At 48.2% G+C, this 27,213-nt stretch overlaps 1 protein-coding gene across 1 annotated transcript in view; it reads left to right on the top strand.

Moving 5' to 3' along the window:
* ADAM12 (ADAM metallopeptidase domain 12) overlaps window positions 1-27,213 on the top strand; it is a 331,074-nt gene that overhangs the window by 278,657 nt on the left and 25,204 nt on the right. The window contains exons 14-21 of the mRNA XM_025467614.3: window positions 256-451; window positions 14,222-14,330; window positions 14,437-14,635; window positions 16,781-16,858; window positions 19,707-19,815; window positions 23,139-23,274; window positions 23,909-24,008; window positions 25,817-25,996. Coding sequence (XP_025323399.1) covers window positions 256-451; window positions 14,222-14,330; window positions 14,437-14,635; window positions 16,781-16,858; window positions 19,707-19,815; window positions 23,139-23,274; window positions 23,909-24,008; window positions 25,817-25,996 — 1,107 coding nt within the window. The remainder of the gene's footprint in view (window positions 1-255; window positions 452-14,221; window positions 14,331-14,436; window positions 14,636-16,780; window positions 16,859-19,706; window positions 19,816-23,138; window positions 23,275-23,908; window positions 24,009-25,816; window positions 25,997-27,213) is intronic.

The following is a 27,213-nucleotide window of genomic DNA, read 5'->3' as shown; positions in this document are numbered from 1 at the left end:
GCTGGTCTGCTCATCAGAAAACCCTAATATTGCATTAAATTAAAAAGAAGCAGCCTTGCCCACCCCCATAGTGGAGCCCAGAGCAAGATTCTGTTTACTTAGTGACTCTCTGTCCCTCTCTTCCTTTGGAATCCTTGCCCTTTGATGTGAGGCTTCATGAGAATGGCCTTGGTCCATTCTACCCCAGGAGTGCTGCTGGGCAGCTGGTCCCCCCTTTCCCACAGTGTACGTGCTATAAACAGCCTCTCCTTCCAGCTGAAACCTGCGGGAACGGCGTGCAGGGACTCCAGCAATTCCTGCGACCTCCCAGAGTTCTGCACGGGTGCCAGTCCGCACTGCCCAGCCAATGTGTACCTGCACGATGGGCACCCATGTCAGGGGGTGGATGGCTACTGCTACAACGGCATCTGTCAGACCCATGAGCAGCAGTGCGTCACGCTCTGGGGACCAGGTAGGTGGCTGCCACTAATGGGCGCAGAGCAATGGGGCTGGGGAGCTCGCTCCGTGTCCCTGAGCATTGCTCCTGCAGCTCACCATCTATGAAACTTCCCTCCATTCAGCTGGAGTTATTGGCTCCCTGGCAGGTCTGGGGCTGTGCCAGGCACTGGGCATGCAAATATAGGCCCCTCCTGAGGGCTCAGTGTGGTCCAGTGAGGAGAGATGTGTGAGCAACTACTATGTGCCCTAGGGAGTGACAGAGAAGAGTCAGCCATGACCCCTACCCTCAGATAGCTTCACAGGTAGTTGGGCAGACAGGTGGGACCCCACACACACCCACTCTGAGTATGTGGGTGCTTCTTGATGCTCAAACAAGGACCCCAACCAAAGGCTGAGGGTGCCAAAGAGAAAGTCACTGCGGACTGGATGCATGAGTAGTCTGTGATCAGGAAGGACAGGGAGAGATTGCTCCTGACACAGAGCCCTTGAACGGGAAGGCCCACAGAAAGGACAGCAGATGGGAGGCCTGGATACCAGAGCTCAGAGGAAGAACATGGAGACAGATGTTTGAGGGCCTTGAAAACCATTTTGGTTCTAAAAGTGGAGTGACAGACTTGTGTGTTCCAGAAAAGATGCTCAGATGGACCGGAAGCCAGGAAGCCACTGTAGGGGCAATTAGAGGCTGTCCACTCACTGCTTCCTGTGAATGGGATGCTGAGCCAGATGCTCAGTGTGGCCTGTCCCTTCTAACTCCCAGCATCAGAGACAGGGAAAATGACTACAATTTAAAGAAAGTGAAGCTCAAATTCAGAACCCGGAAGTCAATTTCCTGATGTTGTAAGGCTGGGATTTGAACCCAGGCCAATTGACCCAAAGGCCATATGTAACACATTATGTGCAACCATACCAAAGAACCAGGCCTAGAACAAAGTTCCACTGAAGCTCCACAGTCTAACAGATGCCCGGATGTAAAGCAGGGAATAATAAGTCCCCTGGGCACGTCTCTCCTCCGTTGACCCATCTTCTGAGGCTAGAGGTCTAGGGCCATGGAGGGCAGCCAGGGCTCAATGGACTCCTCACCCCAGGGCTTACTGCCTCTGTCCTGCTCCAAGATTCCAGCAGCAAATCCTATAGAGAGCACTTTCTAAGAGCACAGTTCCCACCCTGTCTTGTCATTCTCCCTCCTCCCGCCACCTTGCCATGGTGACCTCAGTTCTGGCTGGGGACACCGGCTGTGGCAAGACCACTGTGGTCAGGCAGGCAGAGAGCCAGGCAAGCTCTGAGGGAAGGGAAATCCAATATGGGCCTCAGACTTTGGTTGTGAGGTTTCGGTTTCAGGAGTGATGAGGACAGTAAACTAGGACAGAAAATGATGAGTCCTTCTCAAGGCTTGGGTTTTCAGTGTGATGTGAAAGCAGCAACCAAGCAAGGAGAACAGAGATGGTTGTTTCTGAAGGCTGGGTCCTATCATGGAGACTGCTGCCTCACCAGCCAAAGACTCCCCTCTGTACTTGGACCTCTCTGAGGGGCAGGAAGGAGCATCCTGGTCATCGCGTCTGTGAGGGCATCTCCCAGTGCTCCTCAGGCCTCATGGGTCCACTTGGGTGCAGAAGGAGGAGGCCTGTGCTATCTGGGACCTTGTGCTTCATCTCTGGAACTTGACCAGGCCTTAGTCCTGGCCTCCTCACCAGCTGGGCCAGGAAGGCCCTGAGGCCAGGGTGGGGTCTCAATCTCATTCTGGGTGAATGCGATGACAAGCACAAAGAAGGCACTCACTATACACAGGTCAGGTGGTTGGATGGGCTCTGAATGGTTTAGTGATTTAAGACACCTTTTAGCCAAGTGAGGTCACTTTGGGACAGTGGCTACTGCTACAGGCCAAATCCTTGTGGCCTGAAGCATCCCTAGTGGCCATTCCTTCCTAGCCTTTCTCCGGACTCAGTAATCTCCCCCTTCTTAAGTTACAGGGCATGTTATAATGCTCCCTTCCAAAAAAGCATTCCGTGGCCAGAGCACACACAGCACTTGAAGCTTTTTGGAGTCAAATGTGCTCTTTGGTGCCCTGCTATATTACAGCATCTGGCCTCATTTCCAAAGTGAGGTCAGATGGAACTCCACGGCGCTCTCTGAGCCACCGCCACTGTGTGACTCAGCTGGCTGCACGCCTTAGATTCCTGGTGACCAAGGCTGGTATTTATTATCTCATCAGATTAGTCCTTCTCAAACTGCCTGACCAGAGAGAGAAAGAGAGCACGAGCCAGAGCGCCAGACAGGCAGGCAAACTGACAACCTGACTCATGCACTGAGCTTTTCAAAAGCAAGAGCAGTAGGAAGTTACCTTCTTTGAATTCTCAGCATCCTTGTGGCTGACAGTGAGATTGGCAGCCTGACTGCCTGGGGACCTGAACCACCTCCTGGCGGGGGTAGAGAGATGGGGGACTGCTGCCCTGCAGCTCCCAGCCTGCCTCTCCTGTCCCCACCCTCCTGCTGAGGACTGAGGTACCCTTTGGGCAGTGGTACATTTGCCGTGAGAGTCCCTGCATGTGGACTGAGCCTCCCTGGCATCAGGGATGCTCAGAGAGTTCCTGGAAATGACAAGCTTAGGGACCCACCTCAGGCTTATGACTTCCTAGAGCTCGGTGTACTTCAGCCAATCCTTTCTTGGGACTTCAGATTGCTGCACAAACTTCCCTAGGAGGGCAGAGAGCATGTGTGCCAGAACCAGCTGTGGCCCTGCACACCTTCTCAGAACGGCCTTTTGAACCACCTCTTCTGTAAATGCAGTGTGCTCCTTCCCTTCCATATCAGTACAGCTGCCCTGTTGTCTAGCTCAAGGGCACCGTATGAGTTTCCTGTGGCTGCTGTAACAAATCACAAACATGGTGGCTCGTGACCATGCAAATTTGTCATCTTACAGTTCTGCAGGTTGGAAGTCCTGAAATTATGTTGTTGGCAGGACAGTGTTACTCTTGCAGACTCTAGGGGAGAGTATATTTCTCTGCTTCTTCCAGCTTCCCGAGGTACCTGCATTCCTTGGCTCATAGCCCCCCGCCCCCTCCATCTTCAAGGCCAGCAGCATGCATCTGCCAATCTCTGTCTCTCTGGCTTTTGCTTCTGTGTCACATCATCTCTGCGTCTAACCCTCCTGCCTGCCTCTTATAAGGGCCCTATGATCATATTGCACCTATCTAGACCATTCAGGAGAATCTCCCCTCCCAAAATCCAAACTTAATTGCATCCTCAAAGTCCCATTTGCCACATGAGTCCCATTTGCCACACATATTGAGGATTAGGGTGTGGGCGTCATTTGGGGGCCCTTTTTCTGCCTACCACAGGTGTTGAACAGACCACTTACTAACAAGGTGACCTTGGGCTCATCTGTAAAATAGGGATTGCAGTATATCCACTCCAAGGGTATGTTGTGGCCCTCTAACACAGCCTGACCTATCCTTTATGACACATCTAGCAGCACACTAGGTGCATGGTGCCTAGTAAGGCTGAACTCTATAAAGGTCTAGCTGAGCTCACAGGAGGCTCATGGCCTAGTGAGCAAGGCGCTGGCCCCCTGGGGCTGTAGTGAGTGCTCTGATGTGGTGGGGCATGGAAGAGGGGGGCTCAGCCTGCAGTGGGGTGTGGAGTTAACCAGGAAGCCGTCCTACATGAGGTTGCCCTGGAGAAGTCGTTTGGCAGAGGTGGAGGGAAAGGGTATTTCCTGCGTACAGAACAGAAGGGGGTCAGGGCGTCCCTGGGGCCTTTCCAGGGAACTGCAGCAGTTGTGCTTGTCCAGAGCTTGGATTGTGACCTGGAGAGCAGAGATCCTCATTTGTCACCCCATTCTCTCAGTTATTAAATATTCATCAATGTCCTGCTGTTCTAAGATGCTGACTCAAGAGCCCTGATTCTGCCAAAGTGTGACATACTTCCCACCGTCCCTCTGCACCCTCACCTGGACTTGGAGTAGGGTCAGGATGTGACCTTCACCATCGCGGAGGCGGGGGGAGCTGCCCCAGCCAGGGCCCTGGCCAGCTAGATGCACTGGGCTGAGCGCATCCTAATGCTGCATTACAGTGGTTGCTTTAAATTAGCTTTTCATGATTCAGAAAAGGAAAACTTATTGTCAGGAACACATTCACAATATTTCATTTTCCCGTGATTAGCAAATGCTCTGGGATCTGGACCGCATTTGCCTTGGGGTCATTTTAGTTCCCCTCTGAGGCCCAGCAACTCGGAGCTCCAGGAGTCACTGGGCTCCTACTCTGCTGGCCTGTGCCACCCCCACCCCGGTGACCTGACCCAACTGTCGAGTCATCCGGAAGCGTCCAGTTACACTCAGGAAGTCCATTATTCTCCAGACCTGGCTGCCCAAACACTGACCGGATAAAGCCCTTCCTTCCAGCTAACCATTCCCTCTTGAAATGGACTTTTCTCGATCCAGCATTTTATTTCAATACAATAACCCTGCTTCCAAATCTTTCTACAAATAGAATGATCGAAAATTCAAAACATATGCCTGCAACCAGCTCCCCACTAGCAAAGTAATACCCTTTTCTAATACCTTTCGGGGTGTTTTTGTTCATTTGTTTCTTTTCCTAATCATTGTTGATAATGTTCTCATTGGCAAGGAGTTTAAACTCCCCCCACCACCCACCCACCCCCCGATTTTTCTACCACAAATGTTGTATCTCAAGGCTTTTTATGTTGATGTCACAGAAATGTTATCTGTAGTTCAAACTGTAACTTGTGTTTCGCTCCCTTACTCCAGTTTAGTCTTTAATAGCCACAAAGATTTTCTGTCAATGTGATATGACCTTTATTCCTTCTGAAATACAGCTGGATATTTTTCTTCAGGCAGAAAATTTACTTTTGCCAATGCTGTTTATCTGAACCGTGGTTACTGAAAGCGTTACTTGGAAATTAATCTTACAGATAACTACATGTCTAGAGCCACAAACAATTTGCATCAGGGAAGTCCTGAAAATATGTTAGTTTTATCTATTTTATCACTCACCAGAAAATAGTGTCACTTGATTTATACAGTGTGAGCTGGCCAGACAGTTTTTATGGGCTGGTAAATATTCAGTGTTTATCTGCAAGGCTGGTTTAAATGAGTTTGCGTTATGATACACCTGGGGCAGTACATTTCCTAATCATCTACAACTCTGGAGATGAGCGATGGGAGAGAAGATACTTTTGTCGAGAGTCCTATGGTCTAGGAATCAGGAGAGTCTCCGTTTTGTCCCACCCCATGAGAAGGAAATGATAAGACTTGTCCATTGGGGCTCCATTTTCTGTTGAGCGCAAGGGTCAGTTTGGAGAAGAGAGAAGGAGAAATACGAGGAGAACAGGACAGCTTCCAGTTGTTGGAAAGAGGGCCTCTGTGGGCATGAGCAGCGGGAGTCGGGACAGTTAGTGACAGTGGGGAGGAGCCCATCCGCCCAAACGCAAGAAATCCATTTGCATAAAGTCATTTTAAGGAAAAGATTAGATCAAGTAAATTGTGGGCTTAATGCAAGATGTCATCATCTCTTCTTTCAAAAGACATAATGACATTGGAACTTCCAAACTACAATTACAAATATAAGTTTTATCCCTCTGAAGATAAAACCAGTAATTAAAATCCATCACTTTCTGTGTAATTGTAAAATACAATAGGATGTCAAAATTCCCTCTGAAAGGCTAAATTTTATCTTTGGATAATGGCAAAACATCTAAGTGTTCCATTATTACGAATTCAAAGGCTGTAAATTGATGTACTATCATAGCGATAAGACTGTTGTCATTTTTTTCCCAAGAGACAGACATGAAGTCTCTTCGTGAAAATGTGAAGACGGGTTTAAGCGTGATGACTTTGAACCCAAACCTGTGACTTCCTTCCAGAAGTCATTTGCACCCCTGAAATTACTGACCATCCTGTGCTAAGAGAAAGGCCAGACGGCCGCTTGCACACGCGAGCCCCGTGAGTCACCTGCTCCGCTATGGGCACTGCAGGTTCTGCACTGCCGGGAAGCTCAGGCCTTGTCTCTGGGCTCTGTGGCTCCCACTCTCCTTCCTCAGTGATGTGTTCTTTGAACGCAAGAGCCCTATCTGCTGCCAAGGTCAGCACCAGGCCCCCCTCTGGCTATCCTGCCGATAAGCTTTCTTACTTTGCCTGTGTTTGTGAAACATCTGTCTCCTGATGACCTTGTATCTTCTTTCCACGTCGGACGGCATGGTAATACCTCCTTTGATGTAAATGAGGAAGTGAAAATCCAGAGCCATGGGAAAGAGAAGCCAGGAGACAGTGTTCATTTACCCAAGATGTTTCGTTCTACAGAAATCTCAGTCGACTCCCTCCGGGTAGGGCAGCTGAGACGTGGCATGCCTTCCCCAAACTGCCTTCCCCGCGGCTCTTCACTCATTCATTCTCAGCACACACCTGCTCTGTGCAGGCCTCGGGCACTGTCCCTGGCAGCTGGGTTTTTACAGTGAGGCAGGAGCCTTGGGACATGACAAGAGGCAAGAAGGCCAGGGTGGTAAATGTGAGGAGGGGACAGCCCCTACAGCACGGATGAGAGGAGGAGGGTTGACCCCAGCCTCATGGGAAGGTGGTCATGGAAGAGGGCCCCAAAGGATGAAGCCATGTTGAGCAACACAGCAGCCCAGGACCCTCAGCCAACCGGCCCCAGCAGCCAGGTTCCAAGGAAGATGCTAATTTACCTGGCCCTGGTCATGCATCCATCACAGACCCAATCTGATGACCTGTGACACGGAGCCCTCTGGCCAAACTGGAGTCTCATACTCGCCAGAGGGAGCCCCTCCCACCGCACAGGCTCTCCTGTGAGAGAGATTACCCCCCACTTCAGAGGGTGCGTGGGCTGGTGCCGAGTGGTGCCCAACCCCGAGCTGGAAGCTTGCTGGCCCCAGGAGGTGGCACAGAGCCCTGCGTGGCACTGTCCTATGGCCTGAAATTTGAGGTGGGGCAGCAGCAGGGCAGGTTGTGATCTGAGTCAAGTCTCAACAGCTTATACTACTTCTAAAATCAGCTTCATTCGTCTTAAGCCTCTTGGCCTTTAAATATCCATGTTTTTCCACTCAGATTTCTCATCCCAACACGGAGACTCCAGGGTAGGAAAGGCAAGCCCAGCTGGATGAGAACAAGCATCATCAACATGGTTCTGCCCCCTTCTCCTCTCACCTGCTGCTGCTCACCATCCCCCTCCCACCAAGTTAAAATAGCCATTTCTGAGCTTTGATGAAAGTTGTCAGTCCCTAAGTGCTTGAGGATGGAGAATGCAAAAGCTCTTGTGTCGCGGTTGATCATGAATTACTCACAATTGTGTGCTTTCCGTGAGTTTTCCAGATAAGCGAAGACCACATGACAGGCATTGAGTATCCACTCTGGTCTTTGACTTCACAGAGAGAGAGGGAGAGATCTAGCCTGTCCCCAAGTTTATGTAGCTAATGAAGCATGACCTATTTTTCCTTCCAAATGTGAGGGGTTTTGTTTGGAGTTTGGTTTTTGTTTTTTGTTGTTGTTGTTGTTTGCCATTTTATGGCAAGCAGTGTCATTGCCATGTCCCACCAAGGAGGCATCCTGCTAATTCACCCATGGTAAAATGTGACCTGGCAACTCTTGCTCCTACGCTCAAGTTTTGGGTGAGACCTGAAATGAATAACCGGTATTGGTTTCCAGGAGAAGACGGAAAGTTAACCTCTAGAAAGCGGCATAGTTCAAACCACTGGGCAGATTCATACCAGAGGGGAATAAATTTCACTGGCCAAACTCTACCCAGCTTTGCTTCTTTTTGGACTGCCTTCTGCCCACAGAAGTTTTCAGGTTATTCAAGGTTTTTCATTTCTTTTCCTGGGTCAGTAGATATTCAACAAAGAGGCATAAATATGTTTACTGTGCCTCCCCATCACTCCCCTCTTGGAGGAAGACCCCCTCCCCCCATTGAGTGTGCTCAGACTCGAGGGTAGGTCACCCAGTTTAGTTCATTACCATTACCTGAGAAATAAGCCTGCGGTGGCCAGTATTGCAGCCTTCAAGTTATCCTCTAAAAAAGATTTGGTGCAGTTACAGCTACACCCATGAACGGTAGATTACAGGAGTTGACTGGTGGTTCTGGAGCGAAAGGAACAGCAGAGACAGGAGTCTGTTGCCAATTAGGTGGTATCTAAGGTGGAGGCAGCACACGGGATTGTAGCTGAATAGAAAGGTCATGGACTTCGGCTTAAGTCCATGAGTCAAGTCCACCTTTACCACTTACTCAGCATTATCATCTTCAGCAAGTTGCTAGAACACCGAGCCTTGTGTTTACATCTGTGCAATGGGATATGTAGACCTTACAGGATGGTTATAAGGATTAAAGATATGCATGCTGGACCCCACACAATACCTAATAGTGGGGGTACCCAACAGATGACCTGTTGGTGATCCAAACTAGGCTCATTCATTTAAAGTGTGTGTGCTGGTTTGTTTAAGGGTGAGGAAAGTAATTACAGGGACGGTGACCTTTGTCCCCGGAGTATAGAAAGGACTCAGACTCAAGAGTCTATACTTGAGATCTCCTACTGCCTCTTTCAGGATGGTGCCATGTACATATGCAGTGATATAGGGCTCTGGAGGCTCAGCTCAGAGGAGGCTAGGAGGGTGCCCAGAATAAGCACAAGGCTTAGGGCAGTGGGGACCCTCACTCACTGAAATGAGTAAGGAGGGGAGAAGTGTAGGGAACTTGAAATCCTTGAGCTACAACTGTACTTTTTATTTAATATACAAAGTGTGTACACAACCTCCCAAGGTTTCAGATTAGGTGATTCTCTTACCCCTCTGTGTCCCAAGATGGGTTCAGGAATTACTTACCCAGTCATTCAGCACTCTTCATTGGTTTCCTATGATGTGCTAGGCCCTGGGGACAGTCATCCATGAAGGACACAGATGTAAAGCCCTTGTGGACATAATCCTGAACTTTCAAATATGGTAACTGTTGTAAACATGGCCAGGACCAAGGAGCTCTCTTCTCCCTCACACGTTCTCCCATTCTTAATGCCCAGGAGCCAGATTTCCTCTTCCCCATGATCAGTGGCTGCTCTTTATTGTAATTCAGGTTTACTGAGAGCCTGTCACATGTCAGGGACTCATTGAGTCTCAGCACCTTTGAGTCAGGTGATGGCCTTGTCCCCATTTGACAAATGAGGGAAGAGAGTCTCTAGAGCATATATGACTTTGCGAGGGCCTCTTGGTATGTGAGGTTGACACCAGATCAGCCTACGTCATTCTCAGTCCCGAGTCCTTGCTCCTCCAACTCTGCAGCATGGCTGATTAGAGAGACCAACAGGGAGGAGGCCTTCCAAAAGTATTAAAATTTGATAAACATTCATTGTTTCCTTGCCACACATGGCCAGATATAAAGCATGGTTTTCTCCAAAAAAATTTTCCATCATAAAGAAAGATTTGCTACCAACTTCTCAATCTCTCAATCGTATCTTTCGACTCTCATAGTCCGGTCAGAAAGGGACATTGTGTCTCGGGAATGTCGATCAGTGCTGTTTAGGAGATTCACTGGAGTTGACTGACAAAATTGGGTTTAAGAAAGAACAAGGACATTTATCACACGTTTAATTATTCCTAAGGTGTGACTTCATGCCTCCACTTGTTTTTTTTTATTCTGGTAAAAGACCTTTTAAAAGATCACTTTGACAAGCAACAGGAAGAATGATTAGGTTATGGTGATCATGAATATACACCTGCTGAGCAAATAGAAAAAAAAAAAAAAAAGCAAAAGCAAAAGACTCACTGTTGGAGGAATGGGTATTTGTACCTAAAAATAAGATTTCCGGTGACAGCATCACAACAGAGTAAAAAGGTCAGCATCCAAATGAGCTAGAAATACAGAGGACGTGCTGTGGAAAACAGACTTGTTTTTAAACCACTTTATTGGGATGTGATTGACATACAAGAAGCTGTAGGTATTTAACGTATACAGCTTGATGAGTTTGGAGAGAAGTATACATCCATGAAACCGTCACCACAGTCGATGCCATAAACATATTCATCACCTCCAAAAGATGCTTCCCAACCCCTTCATGTGTGTGAGAGACAGAGAACGCTTAGCATAAGATCTACCCTCTTGGCAAAATTTTAAGTGTACAATATAATATTATTAACTATAGTATTAACTATAGAATCTGTACAGCAGATTTCTAGGATTGACTTTGCATAAGTGAAACATTGTACTCTTTGACCAAGACCTCCCCATGGCCTCCTCCCTCCTCCCCCCAGCCCCTTGGCCACCACCATTCTGCTGTCTGCCTTTATCAGTTCTATTTTTTTAGATTCCACATACAAGTGAGATTGTGCAGTATTTGTCTTTCTGTGTCTGACTTCACTAGACTCATGTCATCCACGTTTATCCATGTTGTTTCAAATGGCAGGATTTCCTTATGTTTTAAGCCTGAATAGTCTTCAGTAGTGTGTATATACTACAAATGTAGTATATACATTTTATATTTTTATATTTTATATTTTTATATTTTATATTTTTATCTATTGATCCATCAAGAGACACAGTTTGGTCCCACATCTTGGGCAGTGTGAATAATTTTGCAGTGAACATGGGAGTTTAGGTATCTCTTCAAGATCCCAATTTCAGTTTCCTGGGATATATACCTAGAAGTGGGACTATTGATGTTATGGTGGTCCTATTTTTAATTTTTTGAGGGATTTCCATGCTGTTTTCTGCAAAGGCTGTCTCCACTTTGCATCCCCACAATGAATGGGACAAGGGAGCAAGTGCTTCCTTTCTCGACACCCCTGCCAACACTTGTTATCTTTTGCTTTTTTCATACCAGCCATTCTAACTGGTGTGAACTGGTATCTCATTGTGCTTTTGATTTGCATCTCCCCAGTAATCAGTGAGCTTGAGCATCTCTTCATATAATTGGCCATTGGTACATCTTCTATGAAGACCTGTCTATTCAGTTCTTTCGCTCATTCTTTAATCTGGTTATTTGGGATTTTTTGCTATTGAGTTGTAGGACTTCCCTATATATTTCATGTATTAACCTTTTGTCAGACGGTTTGCAAATATTTCCTCCCATTCTGTAGGCTGCCTTTCATTTGGTTGATTATGTTTCCTTTACCATGCATAAGCTTTTTAGTCCAATGTAGTTCCACTTGTCTATTTTTGTTTTTGTTGCCTGTGCTTTTGGCGTCGTGTCCAAGAAATCTTTGCCAAGACCAATGTCAAGGAGCTTTTCCCTTATGTTTTCTTCTTGCAGTTTTATAGTTTCAAGTCTTAACACTTGAGTCACTACTCCCATTTTTTTAGTTAATTTTTGTGACTGGTAGAAGATAAGGGTCCAGTTTATTTTTCTGCATGTGGATATCCATTTTTCCCAGCACCATTTATCAAAGAGATTACCATTTCCCAGTTGTGCTTTCTTAGCACCTTTGTCAAAGGTTGGTTGACCAAAGATCTTGAGACCAAAGAGAAATGTAAAGAAGCTGAATAGTGTTGTTTCGCGATAGAAGACAGTAAAAGAAAAAGTAATATTTCTTCACTAAAACAGGACTTTCCAATATTTCTCGTCAAGTTAATTGACAGTATGTTGTAAGACTCTTGACTCTGTCATTCATGTTGCTAAAAATTCGCATGTTCAAATCGACCATCAACATTGCTGTGCGGTTGTCTCTGTGGGAAAGTAGCAACTCTCCTTAACCGTGTGGTGGCTTCTACCTGGGCATGCACAGTGCTTCACAGTTACCAGGAAACACAAATACCGTGTTATAGCCTCCAGGGATGTTACAGTCATTCTATCACATGTGTACCTGGTTTCCTAAGCCATACAGCCCATTGGCATTTGGGGCATTAAAACCCCAAGCCTTCCCTCCCCCTGCCCTAGACCCAGTTTTGTCAAAATCCCATGTCCAGATTCCCAAGCAGTGACCTAGCATTTGTTTTCTCTTTAAAATGTTTTATACTTGTTTAAATACTGTTTGTATCCCTTTGCTTGGTTTCCGGCCATGATTTAGCCACTTTATGGGGTATTCGTACATCAAATTTGCCCCTTGGTTTTAAATCTCTGTAGAGACCAGTCTCTTTCCCTCTTTCTCCCTCCTGGTCTTACCTTTCTGCACACCCCAGTCCAGCCCCCATCCAGTCCTACCTTCCAGCTGTTTGTAAGCTCATGTGTCTGAAACTGCTTGGAAATTTCTATCCATACACACACACACACACACACACACACACACACACACACAAATCTCTTTTATCTCTTTTTCCTTGTAAGGAAAACAAATTTATCAATGGACACATTCGAATTGCAGCAAAGTTTTGCTTTTTTTTTTTTTAAGTGACCACATTTCCCAGAAGATAAATTGCTTGGTAAAAGCAAGAGTGACAGGACCTACGTAGAATCAAAACAGCATCGATGACAGAGCAATATCAAGTCTGTCTACCCAGTTCCTAGAGCTTAGCATCCACCAGACACTGCTGGTGCTCCTTTATCCTGGTCTCCTGAGGCAAGGAAAGAGGGAATGAAGCCGTTCTATCAGCAGTAGCTCTATATCCCATATCTACCTAACCCTGGGGTCCCTTGGGCGGCATGCGAGTAAATATCCTGGCTCTTCCCCTGTTACCCATGTGCACCTGCCTGTCTCTCCACTCAGCAGCAGGGGGTGCATGCATGTCAGGTCTTCTGCTGTCTGTCCTCAAGGCCCATGTAGGGCCCGGTACAGGTGAGGCCTCGATACACCTCAGAGCACCAGAGGGGATAGGCTGAGCTCTACCCTCAGGTGGCCCCACTATACAGCTTTAAGCCACACATTTAACCTCTTTTCCTGAATTCTTCATATAGTCTTCAACAGGGGTTGTTACACATAGGATCTAAAAACCCTCCAAATTTTTGGCAGTACAAGCCCCAGAGCATAGGCTCACTCTTCCCTTGGCCAAAAGATGTGCTAAGAATGGCCATGTCCTGAGCTCTCTGGCTCCCATGTTCCTCTCTGCCAGGTACTGTCTTTCTGTGCAAAATGACTATCAGGAATTTTGCCTCCCTGGCCTCTGAGAGCACTCTGCCTTGCTAACATAGGCACTAATGGAAGCTAGTGATTACTCTTTTTATAAGATTTTATTTATTCCTGCGAGACACACAGAGGCAGAGACACAGGCAGAAGGAGAAGCAGGCTCTCCTCAGGAAGCCTGATGTAGGACTTGATCCCAGGACCCTGGGATCATGACCTGAGCCAAGACAGACGCTCAACCACTGAGCCACCAAGTGTCCCATGCTTGCTCTTATAGGGAGCCTTATAGACTGAAAATGTTGTATAAGATCTCTGTGTTGTTTATTCTCTATTTCTCCCCCCATCCCCACGTCCCCACACAGTCATCATTATTCCTTGGAGCCTGCTCTACCTTGCATTTTCTCACTAGAATTGTGTAGGATGCTGTTAAAGAGAGCAAGCTCCCCTGTCCCTGCTGCCATCTAGCCACCTCCTTTCTGTGCTGGATCAGATCTGGTCCTGCAGCCAGGTCACATCGCCTGAGAAGCTGCACGTGCCCTGGGCCCAGAGAGCAGCCTTTGAGAAGAGTGAGCTACGAAATGCAGGCTTTGCTCTGAGTGGAGCCAGGAGAGGATGCTAGGCTTCCATGGCCAGTTCATACCAGGAGTCAACTGAGATACCAGGCATGGTTTCTCCCAACACCAAACTCATCTCCTCTTAACCGGAAAGCCCAGTGCTGTTCAAAGGCAAATATTAAAAATACTTGCAGGAGGTGACAGTGCTGCTTTGCTTCCATTTCAGGCGCTAAACCTGCCCCTGGGATCTGCTTTGAGAGAGTCAACTCTGCAGGTGACCCTTATGGCAACTGTGGCAAACACTCCAAGAGCTCCTTTGCCAAATGTGAGATGAGGTACGGGATCCGCGGCCTGAGCCCGCTGTCACTTTGAACTTCCTAGGTTCTCAGGGCTGGTTCCAAACTTTCCCTCCCTGGGGACTGTTTATTCTTGCCCTTCCAGAGATGCTAAATGCGGAAAAATCCAGTGTCAAGGAGGTGCCAGCCGGCCCGTCATCGGTACCAATGCTGTTTCCATAGAAACAAACATCCCACTGCAGGAAGGAGGTCGGATTCTGTGCCGCGGGACCCATGTGTACTTGGGCGATGACATGCCGGACCCCGGGCTTGTGCTTGCCGGCACAAAGTGTGCAGATGGAAAAGTAAGACCCAAATGTTCACTCGCATCATCTGTGTAAGTCTGGAAGGGGGCCCGTTGAGAAACGTCCTGTCCAAACATGGATTTAGGAGGTTTGTTTTCCTAAATCCACTCCTTCCTAGAACTTTGTCTCTGGAATCCAGTTCTTTGCACTTAGAAGGTAAAGTTAATAAATCCTAGATCCTGGCCTGACCATGGAGATGCAGATTGGGGAAACTCAAGCTTGGTTTCTCAGCCTTTAAGTGTTAATAAGTCATTTCTGCACTCTGGGTGTCGTGAGTGTTTCCAGCCAGGAAATTACTTTGGAAGGAAACACAGTAGCATATTATATTGTTTTTGGAAATGTGGCCTTGGTTTTTGGCACAGTGAGGGCTTGTTCTCACCTGGACAGAACGGGAAGTGAGATGTATTTTCAAAGACCCTCATAGAGAGAATAGGAGAGGGGGAAGAGATAGGATCAGCTTGAAGCTGAAGGGAGTTCTTTTAGAGACTAGAGGGGAAAGGAGGGCTGAGATAATTGAGGGTTTAGAAAGAAAGTAAAATATGAAAAAAAAAAGAAATTGAGATTTTTAACATTCTGCTGCATTGATATTTCTCACCAAACTTTCTCATCAGGCTAAATGAAAGCAACTTTAGTAATACATTTTAGGAAAGAAGATTAATAAGCCCCCACCTGTTTTTCTTAGGAACCCCCCCCCCACCTTCAAAATGATTATGAAATCATTCACAAACATGAATAGAAAGACACAGATTCAATTCCCTAGGGCAAGGATTCTGTACCCTCACCCCGTTCCCTCCCCACCCCACCCCCCAACCCCCGTGTACCCTGAGCCACAAAGGCTTCATCCCTAAGGAAGTGGGATGATGATATGAGAAACACAATATACATTCCAGGGCTCACCTTAACCACACATGTTAGATTATATTCAGACCTTGACATTAGAATGACACTCATTTTTTAAACTGTAGTCTGAACAGCCAGCACCAGGTGCATCTGAACACCAAAACTCCAAGGGCTCAATTTATCAATGAGGTTTTTTCCCCTCCACATGCAAGATTAAATGTGCTTTGATCCACATTTCTGCAGAACACTGGCTCTTTGAAAGCCATCCTCGGCATTGCTCGTGGGCTGGGAGGAGGGCAGCACCCATACACTGGGATTCTGACCGGGCTCCCGCTGTTTTCTCTGTGACCTCAGTTACTTCTCTCAGCTGGAATGTGACCGTCCTCTTGGCTGAGATTCCCGGCAGTGCTCGGCATTGCTTGGGCTGGCACTTCTTTCAAAGGGTGTCACTAGTGCCTCCCACAAGCTGTTGGGGTCAGATGGTGAACTTCCCATAGGAAGGTTCTACTCGACTCAAAATGCTTCTGCAATCTAAAAATTAGACATCTCTTCCTCTGCCTTCACTAATTTGTAACATCTTCTGGAAGATGAAGGGCCTGATCCTTTGAGTCTGGAGTATATTATGTGCCTTTAAAATGAGACTAAACTCTTGCAACTAGCCCAGTGTCATTTAGCAAATTACTGCCTCTGCAAAGACTTGGTAAACACCAGGGAGCTGTCTGTTTTCCTCTGCTGAGCATATCTGTTGATGGTTTACGTCATCAATGATAGTACTTGTCAGTCAGTAATTTGGAAAATTTCCCATGTTTCAATATCTCCTTTAAAAGGTTCTTGGACCTTGGATGCTTGGAGTCTCAGAGTCTACATAGGCCCCAGGCAAAAGGCTGGTGCATTTCTCCTCCCCTGTATCTTTTAATGGAAGGGACAGGTCAGGGGGCCAGTTGAGAGGGGCAGGGGGGGTGGGCAGAGAGTTGCTGTATTTCACAGATTTCATTGTTAGCTCTAAGCAAAAGTCAGTTTTCATAATCTCATAATTGGCTGAAACCATATGAAGCACCACACTGGCCCAACTCACATTGACCTGAGTCACACTGACCTGAGTGCTGACATGTGCGGAGTCTGGAGGCGGGCATCAGGATCCAGGTTGCGAGTCAAACAGAAAGCGCCACATAGCGTGGCCTCCATATGAGCCGAAAGAAGATCATCTTCCTCAGACTCCTCTTTGCTTTCCCTTTTTAAATCACAGATGTGCACATGTGGTTGGAAAGGGGCTGAGAAATTTACCGTGCTTTCCTCCTCCTGCAGATCTGCCTCAATCGTCGGTGTCAGAACGTGAGCGTCTTCGGCGTCCACGAGTGCGTGATGCAGTGCCACCAGAGAGGGGTGAGCGCCTGAACTGCCTTTTATAGCCAGTCCCTATCAAGATATGCACCAAATCATTCATTTGCAAAGGATTATGTAATCCATAACTTTAAAAAATATATATAGCAGTTGCCTCAATGTTTTCCTCTAAAGACACTAATTTTTTTGACCTTTACATAGCATCAGAAATGTGACTTTTACTTAACAAAGAAAATCAGATTGAGCAGTAATTAGCTTTCAAATTAACATCCTGTGATTTTAAAAAAGGGACTTTGTCATCTTCAAAGTAAATTTTAAAGCTAACCTTCCTGCATAAAGGATTTTGCATTAATGTTTCAAACAGAGCTGTCCCTCTTTCAACCAAGATTCGGAATATGTGTCTGAACTGAAATACTTCCAAAAGGAATTAAAACAAAGGAGACAGAACACACTGACCACATGTTCTTGAAATCACATACAATGCATTTCAACTCAAGAAGGCTGTTATTTTAGTTCAGAGAATTTTTTTTTCAAGGAGAGAAGTGGACTCTAATTGTTTAAAACATAATTTATTTTTCCTGATGGGCTTAATTATTTCCAATGGAATCGTATTAATCTTGATTAGCCATGCCAGTGGTTCATTTGTTTTTCTGAAACCTTTTGTGCAGAAATCATGCTCTCAGTTCTATTTTTAAAACGTACAGACACTCGCCAGTGACTCTAACATAGAATTATGGAGGTTTTCATAAAACGACTATTGCGCCGTAACCATGAAGGATTGCAGTGCCGTCTCGGATGGGTTTGTTGACTGTGAGGGTAGCTGACTGTCAATATAAAGTGAAATCTTTTCAAGTCTTCGTTGGATCATAGATTTCTTTCTAATGGCTTTAAGAGATGATGCGGGGCAGCCTTACTATGAAGGAGGCCAGGCCCGAGTGGTGGTAGTGCCTGTCCAAGGTTACATGACCAGTTAGTAGTAGTGCTGGGCCCTGGCTTTACAACATCCCTAGGCCCCCATCCACGTGTTGAAAAGGAAAAGCCCACATTGTCTGGGTTGGTGGAGCAGCTGCCGTGACTTGGTGACAAGAAACATGACTACAGTCCTTCCCCCAGTGAGACCAGACTCACCAGCAGTGCCTCCAAATAGGGTGGCGGGGCTGCCAATCTCCCTGCAAAAAGGGCAAATGGCTCTGGTCTATACTGGGAGACCGTGCAAAATGGTGTGGGCAGGACAGGGCCCGAATCCCGGTGGGTGGCACGTCAACAGTAGCATCTTTGAGAACCAGGCAAGATGCTCCGATGCGGCATCGCCACGCTACTCAGTGATTAATTCTGCATGGCTTTAGCTCTGTGGGGATATACTTTCCAACTTACTGCAGGTTATCATGATTGTCGGTCTTATTTTAAGCAATTGGAACAGATGGTTGAATCATCAAAAAAAAAAAATCAGTGAAAGCAGGAAAACATCACAAATGAGACATATCCTCCAAATACTGATTTCTTTTTTTTTAAAGATTTTATTTATTTATTCATGAGAGACACAAAGAGAGAGAGGCAGAGACACAGGCAGAGGGAGAAGCAGGCCCTATGTGGGTAGCCCAATACGGGACTCGATCCTGGGACTCCAGGATCATGCCCTGGGCCAAAGGCAGTGCTAAACTGCTGAGCCACCCAGGCTGCCCCAAATATTTGATTTCTGCCTTAAAATATAAAAGCACATATTTGGCCCCATCCAGTAATATTTTGATGCAGAGCTGGGGCCTTCGGGGCAGGCGTACTGGCTGTGGCTCTGCACCGACATCCTTATATCAACCACCCAAAGCGCATCATCCAGGATGTAGAATTTGCTTTTAAGTGAAAGAGAAACTTGGACACTCAGAAGCAACACGAGTACACAATCCTTCTGTCCCGGCCATTCGCAGGTGTCCCACCCATTCCGAATTGGTCAGAGATTCTTTTTAGCCACTTGCCCATATCCATGCACCTGGGCATGCATCCAGCAGACACCCCACTTTTCAGAGCAATAATATCCTCTTGTTTTCGTGCTCACAGCCCACGGGCTCGTGCAGGAGCTCGGTGAGTTCCACGTGTAGTAACCACAAGTCCAACAGCCAATGCAGCGCCCACCGGTCACCCCTGCCAACCAGGCGAGCTGGAGCTGGCCCTCCCTGGAGCACTCTGGTCTCCAAGCTGGGCTATGCAGTCAGGGCCCCCCAAGGCGAAGCCCATCCTCCTGCTTTCTCAGCACCCCCTTCCTGACATGCGAGGGCCACTTCCTCACGTCATGGAGACACCAGGGGTTTGCTAAGCTGTGTCTGGTGTGCAGGGCCGGGAGCCACAGCTGGGAAGCTGCCAGGGGGAGGTGGGTATTTCAAGCCTGAGAAGTGGGCGCAGGTGTGCCAGCCTGTCCAGCTTTGTGCCTGCAGGAGACAGGGCTGTGCCCAGGGGCTGTCAGGCCCGTGATGCCTGGGGGCTCGGATTCCACAGCCAGGATCACTCCTCACCTTGGAGAGTTGGGGGGAGAGGGGGTACATGGGGAGACCCTGAATTGAAAAAGAGGGACAGAGCAATTACTGAGAAAGAAAGGAGTGGGAGGTAGTAGATGAGCCCCCCAAATCTCCATCACTCCCCTAACAGCTGCCAACTGGCAGGTTATGTCACATTCGCAGCCCCGGGCTCTGGTCTCGCCTGTGCGGTGCTACGCTTCGGGTTCACGCTCACAGTGGCGTTTCTGCATCTGGCTCGGTCGTTGCTCCATGGGGACTCTGGCCACAGGGCCTTTGCTTTGGTGTGGCTGCAGTTAGGACTCAAAGCTTTACGGCCGCCCACGCGGAGGGTGGGCTCTAATGCTGCTTCTCCCTGGGCATCCTCCTCCCTGTGGCCCCGACAGGTGTGTAACAACCGGAAGAACTGCCACTGCGAGGCCCACTGGGCGCCTCCCTTCTGTGACAAGTTTGGCTTCGGGGGAAGCACAGACAGCGGCCCGGTCCGGCGAGCAGGTGAGCAGGGCCGGTGCATCCCGGGGCGGGGGGGGGTGGTGGTGCTGAGTGACCCAGGGGGGCGGGGAGGGGCCGTGGGCAGCCAGGCCCGGAGCCGTGCGAGCAAGACGGAGCCAATGCAGGTGTGCCCCACCCGCGGGAAGCCAGGGGACACCCGCGAGGGCCTGACACGCCTGAGGCCTTTGTCCAGGCGCTGTGCCGCCCTGGCCTTTGCGGACACTCCTCACTCTGCTCCGGCCGAGAGGCGGACTCTGTCCCTTGTTCACCTGTGACACCTTGGCCAGCTAAGGTCATTTCAACAGCAGACTGCCAGGGGGGCGTGAGCTCCAGTGTGGGATGGAAGCACTTTGCACGGCCCAGCCTCCGCCCACTGAGGACCAAATGTCTTCTAAAGCCCACTCTAGAGAGACACCTCCTCAGCAGTGAAGGTTCATGGTCCCAGCACCAGCGGTGGGGAAAGCAGGGGCTTCTGTTCACTGAGCGGTTGCCATGCGCAGGCACCTTGCTGGGCATTTCATGATCTCCTGGGATCCTCGCATAGCTCCCAAGTCAGTCTTCTTCTTCGCTCTTTACATAGAAAGGACCTGAAGCTCAGGGAAGTTAAGTAACTTACCCCAAGTCCCACAGGAAGATGGAGACCCAGCCCATCTCCCTCCTAGCAGCCGTGTGTGGTGCCCAGTTCTTTCCTCCCCAGATGACCTTAAACGGGGTCTCCCGGTGCATTGCTCTCTCCTGAGCACCTGCCAGGCAGTGAAGAGGCGAGTCGGGGGGATGTCCCTTGTAAAAGAAACAAGACAGAAAGGTGCAGGGGCCAGCACAGTGCCCACTCGTGCTGACACCTCCGTGCTCACCTGAACCCACGATGCTTAGACGCCCAGACAGTGGTTCACGCGGTTACAGAGGCCATCGTGTGTCCTCGAGTCCCACTGCGACTAGCAGCAGCGTCACCACATCTCCAAAATGACAGACAGGACAGTGCTCTGCAGGGCCAGGCAGTGAGAGCAGCGCTGGGGACGGAGGACGCGGCCAGGGGGCATATCTGCACAATCGGTGTCATGAGGTGGGACCCCAAGTTCCTGATGGTCCTTCTGCTTAAACGGGGCTGTGTGTCCACCTGGCTCTCAGAGACTCCAGGTGGCCCTGCCCTTGGGCCTGGGCCCTGCAGCAAGCACAGGAAGGACAGAAAGTCTTGCTGTCCAAGGGAGCACCCCGGCCGCCACCCCCTGTGGTAGGAAAGCAAGGCCTGGCCAGCCTCCCCTTTCCTGACTGGGCCTCTCCGCCCTGCCCACTGCCCTCCTGCTGCACCGTAGTTAACATTCTCATACAGCGTGAAGCTTTTGTCTTGCAAAACTAGCAGGATTCTAGTTTCTAATCTGACGGGGCCACCATTCCACCCGCACCAAGTCAGCCAGATGACCCCTGAAAGCGGTGGGAGAGGATTGGCCAGTGCGCTCTGGGTCTGTCTCTGGTGTGAACACGCAGGAGCCGTGGTATTCAGGCTGGGGGGCTTCACGTAGGCTAGCGAATCCACAGTCGCCAGCTCTCCGTTGTAGCGAGTAAGAATATTTACAACAGTGAAAACAAGCGAGCAGTGACTCTGCTCACTACTACCATTACTTCGCGAAAGTACATTCAAACACACACCGAAGAGGCCAGTGGGGACCGTGTCCTGGGCCCCCTGCGCCCACGGCCCACCAGCCTGACCGTGGCTCAGTGTTCATGAAGCACCTGCCACGTACCAGCCACTCTTCCGGGTCCCAGAGACCCAGAGCGAGCCCCTCGTGGACCAACGAGCACTGCCTTGGGAGGGGTGACCATGGGACTCAGGGAGGTGGGCCGACGAGGCGGGAGGTGGGGGCCGGCCACACAGGACTCGGTGCTTGCACTGGACCGGGGGACCCGGTTTGCTGGCTCGAGCAGCTTGATGGAATTTCACTGCAACAGATAGTGACAGGTGGCCCGGGAGGCACACCCAAGTTCATTTTAGGGGCCTAGGAAATGTTCGATGGGCTAAACGGCTCAGCTTCAGACATGTGGATTGATTGTGAGGAGCTGGAAATTGCGGTTCGGGACGCTTGCTGCTCACTTTTTTCATTAGCTTTGTTAAGAGACAACAGAACTCTAGCCAGAGCCTCCCTGTCTGAGAAGAATGACATCCTGGCCAGGGAACCAGAAGCAGTGCTTTTCCAGTAACACTAACAAGGGAATCAAGACTGTCACATGTTGATTGCCTTACTTAGGCTGAGACGCGTCCCTGATAGGACTTGTCAGCTGGGGACAAAGTCCAGAAACAGAGGGTGTGAGGCGTTCCCTCCCAGAGTGGGAGTGCAGCCGCCCTGGCCGGGAGCCTCCGAGCATCCAGGCCAGGGCGGGTGCGGAGGGCCTGGGGAGGGGCTGTCACCTGCACAGCTGCCACCAGCGCCCTCGGGGGACTGTTGCTCGCCTGCTGCTGGGGGAAGCACATCCTGGTTGTTGCTCACGGTGAAACAGAGACCAGTGAACCCACATCTGTGCTCTCAAGGACTCTGGGGAGCAGTGGGAATTGCAAATACAGCTCCTCTCCATCCTGGCAGTCCTCTCCAGGACTCTTCCTGTGGTCAGAAGTTTGAGTTTTCCTTTCATTTCCACACCCTTGAGGGGTCTCAGTATCTTTGTACTGAACCAATGGGGGCAAATCACAGAAAAGGGGATCTTCTCTTGGAGAAAATACACAGCACCCTGCCAGGGAGAGGGGCGCGCCCCCCAAAGGCTGTATTTGGAGTCCCTAACATAACAAACACGGCAAAATCTAACAAAACCAAACCTCCTTTCAGCTAAGAGTTGTGTGGAGTTTTTTTTTTTTTTTTTTCCCCACCTTCTATTTTGAAAATACCCAGAAATAAGGTCTTGGTCTAAGAAAATACAAGAAAACAAAGCAAAAACAGACTCCAGCGCTAAAGAATGAGAGAAGGGTGGGGTGGGGAGGAGTGTTTCTGTGATGGGGGCTGCAGCGGTCACAGTCCGGTCGGCCCTGTGGCCATCCCAGTGGCCGGTGGGCGGAGGGAGGGGCGGCATGTGGCCAGGGCTGCGGTCCCACCTACCAGACTATGGACGTTCCTGTTTATCAAGCTCCAGAGTTGTCAGAAATGCGTGTGGGTGACACAGACTAAACCTCAGGCTTGACCTTTGAAGTAAGACTAATTTATCAGCACATCATTCAGGGGTTTACTCCGTTTCTGTTCCCTCCTTCCTTCAAAGCTCACGTTGCTAAATGTCAGCATCGGATACTTCCCACATTTCGTTATAATTGCCTCTTTGCCTGAGTGAAATGTGTTTTGTTTCAGATCACCAGGGTTTAACCATAGGAGTTCTGGTGACCATCCTGTGTCTTCTCGCTGCTGGATTTGTAGTTTATCTCAAAAGGAAGACGCTAATACGCCTGCTGTTTACAGATAAAAAAACCACCATTGAGAAGCTAAGGTACCCTGGGTCTGGGTCAATCTTGTCCAGAAATGGCATTTGAAAGAATGTGCAGCCAACTGCTCCTTGCTTTGTTTTCCTTCGCAAAGAAAGGGGTCAGATTTTCAGAGGGTAAAACTATTGTGTTGGTTTTTTAAAAAAAAAATCTCTGCCGGACCAGCTGCCTCCTTCACTTTGCCTCCAAACTCTTTGCTCCTTATTACATACATAAGGTGTTGATGAGTCCCACTGATGTATTTTTTTCTTGCCCTTACATTAGTAATTTTTACAAGACGTGAGATGTTAAAATATTTTCATCAAATGGGGTAGCTTTTGACCCAAATATATTCAAAGACATTATTGCTGAAATGCCAGCTTTCTACAAAATGTCTCCCGGGTGCCTCAAAGCCATGTATCTATGGATTGCAAGAGCTGATTTCACAGATTAGTGGCTTTGGGCAGGGTGGGGGGGGGTGAGGGACAGGAATCAATATTTATCTCTTAATCTTGTAAGGATATTAGATAATTTTTCCTTTGCATATTTACCACTCAAGTTAAGCCAATTATTTTTTGAGCGTGACAGTGAACAAAACAAGAAGTTGAGTCAACCAGAGGGGAAATACACTGGTTTAGGAGTAACGAAATCGTGTTGCAGGTGTGTGCACCCTTCACGGCCATCCCGAGGCTCCCACCCCGGTCAGGCTCACCTCAGCAAAGGCCTAATGAGGAAGCCACCACTTTCCAACATGTCAAAGGTAAGTTGTCCACAAAATGTGCCAAGTTAGTGTGTGCGTTGAGACATGAGTTTTCAACAAGGGCTTGAGTAGGGACAGATCCCGGAAATCTATAGGTAGGTTTATAGTAGGAATAGATCCCTGAAATGTGGAGTCCACACACTTAGTGAGGTGATGGTCGGGGGCTGGAAGGAGGCCCACTGTGCCCCATGGAAGCTCTACTAGATCCAGTTGGGGCGCTGTCCCCCATGTGACGTGATGTATGGTACATCATGAGCCATGATCCTCCAATCACCCCGATGGGCCAAATTCCCAGGAGGCCCCCTGGGTCTGCCTCCCAAGTAGGTTCCCTGCTCTGGGCCCTTCCTATGGTTTTAGATGCCACCCGCAAGATCTGGATCACCTTCTTTGGCTCTGTATCTCCTAGTGCATTTCTAAGAGTTATGCCAAGCCTGTGGATGGGCCCCTCGTGCTCTAACTCTGGGCTGTGGAAGCGCTGCCTACCCTATGGTCTCAAAGAGCCAGATCCTTAACCCAAAGTACCTGCTGGCTGCGTCCCAGCTCTGAACTTTCCTGTTCCCTCATTATTATCTGGTGATAATATCAGCAGAGATAAATATTCACTCCAATATTTAGTTTTCCCCATCAAGTGATTCTGGTATACACGTGAGAATTTTTGAATGTTGGACTCATCCAACAAGAGTCAAATTATAACAATGACAGTGTTGGTGTCAGGAAATGACAAGTGATTTTAAAAATTACTATCATGTATTTACTAAACCATAAGCTATTTCATCTCCCTTGATGTAAAAAGTGTAAAGGATTGGGTCCTAGTAAGCTTTACCACCTCTCAGACCCAAATGTGGGGCTACGTAGTAAGAACAGCTAGCTTTACGTCGAAGAGCCAAAAATGGGAAATGACCCAAATTTCTATTAACAGGTAAAAGGATAAACAAACGTTGGTATATTTACGCAATGGAATGCTATTCCGCAATAAGAAAGAATGAACTTCTAATATATACAACAGGATGGATGAATCTCAAGATGATTATGCCCAAGTAAAAAAAGCCCAGAGGGGGAAACACACACACACACACACACACACACACACACTTCCATGATTCCATTTATGTGAAATTCTAGAAAATACAAACTATTTTATAGGGGCAGAAAGCAGATCAGGAGTTGCAAGGAAGAGGCGGCGGGGAGGAGTGGGAGGGAAGGATGACGTGGATATATGTTCATTATCTAGCTTATGGTGATGTTTTCATTGGTTAGACACATGTCAAAATTATCCACTTTGTATGGTTTCATTACGTGCAATTAGCTGTCTCTCTGTGGAACCTCAAGAAAGCTGTTTTTAGAAAGAGAGAAAGGAAGAAAAGAGGGAGGGCCAGGGGCATGAGGTATCTGTTCTGATCTGCCCTAAGAGCAGGGGCACTGCAGCTTCCAGAAGCTTCCGTCCTCCTTGCCAGGAGTTTCCTCAGTTCTCACTGAGCCTGGAGGGCATCACCCTCGGTTCACAGCTCCTTCATCCTTTCCTTAAGATCTGGTCTGTGGCCTCATACTGGTTGGCACTCCTCCCCCCGGCTCAAGTACCCTGTGCCTCTTTCTTGATGGATGAGACCAGTTGTTTTTTTTTTTTTAATTCCTGTAGAAACCGGTCCCGCTGTTCCAGATTGGGTTGGAGGGAAGGGTGCCTCTGCTCCACCTGTGACGTTTAAACAAATAAGGATAGATTCCCTGTCGTGGAGCTGCACTAGCGGGCACCGCTGCCTCTGAGCAGTGGTGAGGCCCGTGACACCATGGCTTTTGCTTCACCCCCGCAGGACACTACCAGGAGGTGGCCACAGTGTCAGAACGTTGACATCAGCGGGCCCCTCCAGGCCCATGACGCCCCTCCGCCAGGATCGCCTCAGCGAGTGCTCCCACCCCTCCAGAAGTTTCCTCGTGCACCCCTCGTCCCCGCCAGACCCCTGCCGGCCAACCCTGCCCTCCGGCAGATCCAGGTACGGCCCCCTCAGCTAAGGTGATGGGTGTCATTCGAGTCCAGACTCCGCCACGAGTGTGTCTAGTTGGTCTACTTGCGGGGCCTCTAGAAGGTGCAGATGACTCAGCTCCCAGATGGTCAAGTGGGATGAGCCACGTGAAGCATTGAGCGCCGTCCTCGGTGTATCGTCCACACAGGTGCATTTTATCAGGAATATTTCTGTGATCGGAACAGTCAGGGCACCCGTGCAACTTACCGCCTAAACCAAGACACTTGTGAGAATGGCAGGGACACTTCGAATAGCGAGGCCTGGACGATAGGTCAAAAGATGGTCACCTCAGGAATATTAGCGGGCAGACTTTCTTACCCTTTTTCCATTTTCAAAATTATTCACAAGAATTTCACCACCCATTGAGTGTCCCCAACACCAGATGAAGCACGATGTTCAATCCTTTGTGTCTATCATCTCTTTTCTATGCTATCATGGAAGTTAATGGTTTCTGTTTGCTATGACCATGAATAAGACATCATTTCATGAAAAGAAACCCGGGGGTGGTGGGGGGAGGGTGGGCAGGCAGTAAAAACAAGCACATGCAAAACACAGAGAAATAATCCCTGATAATTTTTCACTGCTTATCATTGTCATACTTTTTGTAATGTTTCTTTTTTTTTTGTAATGTTTCTTTTTTTTGTAATGTTTCTATTTAACAATTACATGTGTATTTTTAACATAATTTAGATTATTCTATATGCACATTGCTTTATATACTAATTTTTTGCCTTAGAATTATTCCTATATACCATAGCACTAAAAAGTCTTTAACATGTCACTTTAACAATAGCACTATATGTGTATGTGGAATACTTTTTTAAGCACCTGCCAATTAGTGGGCAAGTCTGGACCTCTCAAAGTTTCACTGTTATAAATAGCTGTGTTGTGAAGGTCTAGACAGATAAATTTTGGAACACTTTAATGGTTCCCTTACGAGAGATTCCTAAAAGTGAAAATACTGGGCTAAAAAGTACTATAACTCTTTTATGCCTCTTAATATATAAAATAAATACTTTTTCAGGACTCCTATGTATATTTATGTTTCCACATTATTACAGAGCATCTGTCTCTCCATGACTCTGCTAGTTCTAAGTATTACCATTTCAAAGTTTTGCCCATTTGATATTTTAAAAATCTCATTTTTTCTGGCTAGCGGTTCCATCACTTACTGAAAGGGGATGTTG

The sequence above is a fragment of the Canis lupus genome, chromosome 28, assembly GCF_003254725.2.
Source record: "Canis lupus dingo isolate Sandy chromosome 28, ASM325472v2, whole genome shotgun sequence".
In the NCBI taxonomy this organism is placed as follows: Eukaryota; Metazoa; Chordata; class Mammalia; order Carnivora; family Canidae; genus Canis; species Canis lupus.
Note: the sequence above shows the minus strand (reverse complement) of the source record. Positions and strands in the feature narration are given on the sequence as shown.